At 37.5% G+C, this 7,738-nt stretch overlaps 1 protein-coding gene across 1 annotated transcript; it reads left to right on the forward strand.

The window, feature by feature from the left end:
* The first annotated feature begins 6,267 nt into the window (after nt 1-6,267).
* On the forward strand, nt 6,268-6,681 carry LOC115225519. Its single transcript, XM_029796467.1, has one exon. The coding sequence runs from the start codon at nt 6,268-6,270 to the stop codon at nt 6,679-6,681; it is 414 nt and encodes a 137-aa protein (XP_029652327.1).
* Nucleotides 6,682-7,738: the final 1,057 nt, after the last annotated feature.

The following is a 7,738-nucleotide window of genomic DNA, read 5'->3' on the forward strand; positions in this document are numbered from 1 at the left end:
TAGTAGATAAAGAAAATAGAACGTGCCTGATGATTGACTTAACATTCCCAAACGATGGAAAAACTAATATGAGAAGTATAGACAAGAAAGCAAAGTACCAGGACCTAGCTATTGAATTACAAAGATTATAGAAAGTGCGGGTAAAATGTATCCCCGTATGTAAAGATGCATATCACAAAAGATCTGAATAGATGGACAGAGGAAATAGGTATATAACCCAGTTCAGTACAGCTGCAGAAAGGAGTGTTATTAGGGACAGCTAAGATACATAGGAGGAATCTTGGTATCTAAAGTTACTTGCTGTAACCCAATAAGAGGTTTCTTGGCGTCAAGGGTTATTTGTTGTAGCCCGATGTTAGTCTTCTTTTCTTTTCCAACAGTCTAATTTGTTGAGTGTATATGAATAACAACAACAACAGCAACACCACTACCACCACCAAAACAACCAGTACCACCACCACCACCACCACCACCACCACTACCAACAACAACAACAACAACAACAACAACAGCAACAACAATAATAAAAATAAACATAATAATAATAGTAATAATAATAATTATAATAATAATAATAATAAATGCCCTGATGCAGTACCAGGCAGTGGCTCTCATGGCTTCTGATCTTAACTGATTGGAAGTGTTATCATGTACATTGTTTTGTCTTGGTATAAAAGATGGGCTACAGCAAATATTCTGCTCAATACCACAGATTTGCTTGTCAGTTGTTTGGCCTTAACCAGTTGAGCATGTCCCTTAGTGGCTGACCATATGTGCATCTCTGATCACGAGCAGAAGTAGTGGGGGAGCATCATGGCCATGTGTTGAGAGGGATTCTTTGGGGTTTGAATAGTTCACCTCTGGAAACATAGGTGTTTCGTTCAACATCCTAAAGCAACCCTTATTCAGGGACCTTTTGAGCAGGATGGGCTACTCAACCTGAAGAAAATTCTAACTGGGCCCCACCTGCAAGGTCATGTGCTGTTTATCTTGATATGAGATCACCATGTCGCGCACATATGGTTGTGATGCATGTGCCTGGTGTACCTTTATCAGACGGGTAGTCATGATGGGTATATTGGGCTTCGTATATTTTACCCCAGTGTCACTTTGATGGCATGAACTACTCTCTCACTCAATAATAATAATAATAATAATAATAATGACAAGCAGCCTGGGAGGAGCACACTGAGTTCAAAAGCAGGGGAGCTGACTTGGCGGGTTACCTTGATAGAGATGGTGCCTCGACAAAAATACCGGTTGGTAGTAACCTAAATCACACCCCAAGCAAAATAGATGTGGATAGTGGTGTGAACGGGCCTTGAACCAATGGTGAAGGTGCTGCACCCGGCAGGTGCCCCACTGTGCAACAGGGAGAGCCTGGTCGTAATCCAGCAACTGCTGGCCATACTCATCATCATCATTGTTCGACCGTGGTCGAGACAATGGAATTTACTATGTTACGCCAGACTTCACGGTCCATCATAGCATTACGGAGGTCCTGTTGCTGGATGCCTGTATCCCTGGAGATTACATCAGGCCATACTACAACACATGAGTTGAGTAAATAAGTAAACCTTATATTTATGCAGTGTTACTACCAGCGCGCCTCAGTGGATGTGAATGGCGTGCCTGTCAGAGGGTACACAAAACGAATGCACAGTAAATTGAAAGCAATGGATCTGTTCGAAATTACTGAATACATATTATGTAACCAAGCAAGATCAATACGAAAGAATGGATAGTTAACAGAGTTGGAGCTTGAAGCTATTAAATGAAGGATATCGGCTGAGGCTGGGCTTCCGAGAAATAAAAGTGATATATTAGATGAAATGGATAATTCTTAGCAAAAATATAATAACGTGAATTGTGAAAGAATTGAGATGAGTGACTACTCACACAATAAATGTCGATTAATAATAGACAGTATTTTTGATCTTTTAAATACAGGAAGGACAGAATTTATGTGCGACGTTAAGAAGGCTTATCAATGGAGATTAAATCAAGAGAAGAATAAAGCCAATAATGAACTCAGACACATTGAAACAAAGAACATCGCACAAACAAATTATGTTATCAAGGCTGCTTGTAGGATTGTGGCAGAAAGGATGGGATTGAGAACTACTGAGAATAGAACAGCGACGGATAGAAGAGGAAATAAACAACTGTGGTGGAAAAGGATAATTTCTGAAGATATAAACTCCTAGAACAGTGTAGTGTTATTACTTGTGAGGACGGGAAATGAAGAACTTAAGAATGAGTGGCAAATCGAAAACGTTAGGAAGAAGTATGGTGTAGTTACAAAAGGCTTCAATGAAGAACTGAAGCAGCGCATACATACCAAAAAGCAAAGCTAACTAGGTTTAAACAACGGATTAAACAATATCAGCAAAACAAAATGTTTAGAACCGACCAAAAAAAGATTTTACCAAGAGATTAATGTCAATAAAAAACGTGAAAGATTAGTGTCTGATACTGATGAAGGTCGTCTTTTCTGGGGTAAGATATGGAGTAAGAAAGAACAACATAGTACTACAGCTGAATGGCTCTGCAGCCTGAAACAGCTTCTTAATTCCAGCAAGAGGCTACCAGCTTCACAAAAGATACTATCAGAAATATGAGTAAAAATATAAGCAATAGGAAAGCAGCAGGACCTGATGGGGTACAGCGATTATTGATAAAAAAGTTCAGTTGTTGCCATAGATTGATCGCAGAACAATTTAATGCATTGAACAAATGGAGAAGATGAAATACTCGGGCTGGTTAAGAAAAGGACAAACGGTGTTGTGCCTGAAGGATGTGTCTGACAATTGCTGACCAATTTCATGCCCCTTGTTAATGAGGTAGTTACTGTTAGGAGGAATTGCAGAAGGAATGTCTAGATTTCTTGATGAGGACGATATATTAACGTCGGAACAAAAGTGCTGTTGAAGGAGATGATGAGATAGCAAAGATCAACTATTGATAAAGAAAATGATAACGCAAAATTGTAAACAAAGGAGAAGAAATCTGAGAATGTCCTGGATTGACTACCTTAGATCTGTTTGGAATTGCCAGAGATGTATTTCCTGGAGAGAAGTATGATGGGATGGAAAACTGAACTGACATTTTATGGAAAAAGTTGGAGCACCCTGGGTATCAGAAGAGAGATTTTCCAGGGTGACAGCCTATCTCCGTTGCTTTTCGTTCTCTGCATGAAAATCGCAACCATTCAACCACCTCATCTACATGGATGTTTTGAAACTATGGTCACGATGAGACATAAGTGAGTTCCTTAGTGAACACGGTCCACTGGTTAGTACTGATATTAGAATGGAATTTTGGCTCAAGAAGTATGGAATAATCTACCCAAGAAGGAGCAAGATTCAGTCCCGAGCAGAGACAGAATTACCGAATAGAGACTTGATTAAGCAAATCAAACCGGAAGGATACAAATAACTTGGTCAACAAGATAATGGAGAAGGAAATGAAACTATGGAGTATTTCAGATGACTAAGGTTGGTGTTGCGCTCTAAATTGATTGGATGTAATAAAATCCAAACCGATTGTACGCTGATGATTGTATCACTTCCGTTTGGAGCGAGAATTTATAAAAAGGCAAAAGAGAGAAATTAAGAAAATGGAAACCAAAACCAGAAAAATGTTGTCAGTACACGGAGCCTTCCACCATAAGAGTGACACTTATAGGCTTTAGTTGTCGATAAGAAATGGTGGAAGACGCTTGATCAGTTGCCAGGACTGTTTCGAAGCAGAGAAAAACAGCTTAGAGTGGTATATAAAAAATGCCGTAGACCATTTCCATACAATAAACATCAGAGCATCACAACAAATCACAGCACATACCTAAGGCACACAGAGCTGTGCTCGGTAGTGAAGTGAAAGCACGCTATAAAAATAAAACTACTGAATAATAATAATAATAATAATAATAATAATAATAATAATAATAATATAATAATAATAATAATAATAATAATGATAATAATAATAATAATGATAATAATAATAATAATAAAACCCTTATCAAGGACAATTTGACCGAAAAATCATGCGCTTTGTATCTTGATATGATCACCATGTCGCGCACATATGGTTGTGATGTATGTGCCTGGTGTACCCTTATTAGACGGGTAGTTGCGTTGAGAACATTGGGCTTTGTATATGTTACCCCAGTGTCACTTTGATGGCATGCGCTGCTCTCTTATTCAATAATAATAATAATGATGTTAATAACAAAAATCCTTTCTATTATAGGCACAAGACCTGGTGTTTGTGTTGTCGGAATAGTGAATCATATCTACCTACACTTAACTGTCCACCCACGAACAAATGAAAAACAAAATCGGGCACGAGAAAATTTGAACGAAATAACTAGCATAGGGACGAAATGCCGCTAAGCACTTTGCTGGCGTGCTAACAATTGTGCCTAGTAGAACTGTTATTAATGTTTGCCTCCTTGGCTCCACCAGAGTAATCAGGAAAGTATTAAATAGTTGAAAACAACGGAATACATGTTACCGTAGGCTGCAAGCAGCAAGCCAGCAATTCATGCAAGACTCCAGGAGTGACAACAAAACCTGAGGTAGAAAGGAATATAATAATAAAAATATGTATTAACAGAAATAAAAAAAGAAAATGATGTTTTACTCATGGGTTATGAAGACACTCAAAATGTAAAAGTACAGCAAATAAAATCACTGGTACGTATAATCATGGAATATTGGGAAAAGAAATTAACAGTTGCAGGATACATACTCAGGACACCCACCCGGAGATATCAAGATAAATGTGAGGGAGTACCTTGCAGCTTGATAGCCTATCACTGCTAGTGTTTTGACATAGCACTTAGAAAAATACTAAGAGAGAAAACTATTTGTTATTCATCCGACTTAAAGCAATGCAGCAAGGCTGTGAGGTAATTGGAGATCCTTGTCAATATTATGAGAGTACTTAGGAATGACGTCAGAGTTTTGTATTTCCAAGAATGGATCAGATATTATAAAGAATGAGAAATGCCATAAAATAGATGGAATAAATTTACTAAACGAGGAGATATGAGAGGCTGATACAGATTATTGATGCAAACAAATATCATGGAATCTTAATATACCTGGAAGCCTAAGGTAAACATTTTAGAAAAAAAAAATAAAGATAAAATCAAGAAAGAAAATGTCTGAAGGGGAAGTATAATATTCAAACGCAATGGGGTAAATACCATCACTAACATAATCTTAAAAGCTTTATCCATGAAGAGGTAAAACGCGAAAACTATCGAATGATCAAAAGAACATCTTGAAAACAGAGAAAACAAGCAAAATTCTGACAATCTACCGCGATGTACACTCAAGGGCAGTTGTTGAGAGATTGTATTTCAATAGAAAGCATACAAGATGAAGATTGATATGTGAAGAAAACTGTGCAAACAGAAGTAGGTGGGGTGGGGAAGTACGTTTTTGACAGAAATTAAATGCTCCATATAGCAGAAAGAAAGGGAAAAATTTTAGCTGATGGAAGATAAAAATGTAAAGTTCCATAGCTAGAAAACAACATTTCCGTGAAAAATGTTTATACGGAGTGGTTTGTTTTTCAGTGTACTGGATGTTATCAAAATCAGAAGGGAGTGCTAAAACGGAACAAATTTCGATGTATGGTCGATATCTAGATATTGAGACATAAACAATTTGTTCTACACTCTATGGATTCCGCAAATTCCTCATCTATATCTAGATTGCATTTAACACCAAGATATTTATTGTTGACAGATATCTAAGCAGTATTTAGGTTCAATAACGATGCTTAACATCGATGTTTTCGGTGCAATGTGACGGTAAATGAAAATGTATTATTGTATGTTTGTACCGTGTATGAATCACAATACATAAGCTTTTTGTCAGTTTGAACTTCCGCGTCTTCAAACTGCTGAGGATTACAATGGATTCGGTTTGGAAATAGTTTCAGTTACCTTATCCTTTTGAATTAAAGCTCATTTGACCTCAGGCGGGATAAGTTCACTCACAGTTGCCAGAAATATATAGACCAATAAAATGTAGAAGCGTTGCAATGAATTGGTCTCAGTATTGATTTTGTGGTGAGTGTCTGTACAGATGTGTAAGTAATAATAATTTTTGCAAGTGTGTTTTTCAGGAATGCTTAAGGAAGAGATATGAAATTGCTCGTTCAAAACAGAAAAACAACAATAACATTAATGATGATAATGATGATAAAATAATAACAATGATAATGATGATGATGATAATATTAATAACAATGATAATAATAACCACAAGGAGTCACAAGGAGAACAAGGAACAAAATATACTGTGGGATTTTATAATCCAATGTGAATCCCTAATCGAGGTTCGGAGACCTGATATTGTTGTGGTAGATGAAGGAAAAAAGGAAATCAGGATCATAGCTCCTGCAATACCTGGAGATTCACGCATAAGTGATAAAGAACGAGAAAAGATTAAAAAGTACAGACTACCAAAAGACGAAGTTGCAAGAATGTGGACTATGAGGAAACTGTCTGTCATTCCAGTAGTTTTGGGAGTATTCGGAGAACTAACAACCAAGTTCGAAAAATATATCACAGTAATCGGAATTGATATGAGGGCAGAGCAGGCCCAAAAGACTGTTCTGCTGTGGAGTTCTATGATTTTGAGACTGGTAGTTGGGTGTTGAATGTCTCCCACGATAATTAACAACCAGGTATCAAAGTTTTTGATGTGTAGAAAGTGAACCTGTGAGACCCCTGAGAGCAGGCTGCTGTCTCCTCTCACAGAATCTACCGTTACAAACAAGACCGAACGTTCTGAAAAGCAAAACAAAAACAAGAACAGCAACAACAACAGTAATAATAATAATAATAACAATAAAAATGCATCGCAACCCACCAGCACAAAAGTATAACACATGATGCAATAAAAATTTGCTTGAAACTTGCAGATGTTGAGAAAGGATAGGGTTTTATGAGAAACAGGAGTCTCCGAAGAAACTCAGATTGTAACAGCGAAAATGAAGCTGGACCTCAAAGGGAGGGCCTCTTGCTCGGCATTGGTGCAGTAAAAATAAAGACGGACCACATCTGTTAACTTAATACAGCATCGGCAGATAAGAGAGCAAGTATGAGGACGGGAACCAGCGAAGAAAACAGGAAAGCAGTGCTACTTAGAAAGTGAACCTAACAGACTGGGCTGTAGAAAACGGACGTTAACACTTTGGTTAGAGAAAGGTATGTTTAAAGTGACTGATCAAGCTAATGCTAATAAGAGAAGAAAGTAGACGACAGAATAGGAAGTAGAAAAGATCAAATCAGAACTGGAATAGAAAGACCAGGCAGCACGAAAATTAAAATAGAACATAAGAGATACAGCTCTTTTAAACAAAAGAGTAACCTAAAGGAGAAGATAATATTAGCGCTACCAATAAGGAAGAGACAGCTGACATCAGAGACTTAAGTGATTTAAGTGAGGCAGCTAAGAAGATTTTAAATGAGTTGCAGGAAGTAATGAGTAAAGAAGTAAGAAGAGATTGCCGGCATTAAAATGCACCATTAGATGGAAGCTGCCAGAAATGACTAGGAAAGCAAATTGTTATCTGTTGATGCAAACTAAAATATAAGAGACACTAATTTACTGATCTATTCAGGAGAGGTAGTAGTCTCCAGAAGATTAGATACCTCACGGGGAAATGTGGAAAAGGGCCAGATATCGTGTCAGGATGCGGTATTCGTGCGTGC

This window comes from Octopus sinensis, linkage group LG2 (assembly GCF_006345805.1).
Source record: "Octopus sinensis linkage group LG2, ASM634580v1, whole genome shotgun sequence".
Classification (NCBI taxonomy): domain Eukaryota; kingdom Metazoa; phylum Mollusca; class Cephalopoda; order Octopoda; family Octopodidae; genus Octopus; species Octopus sinensis.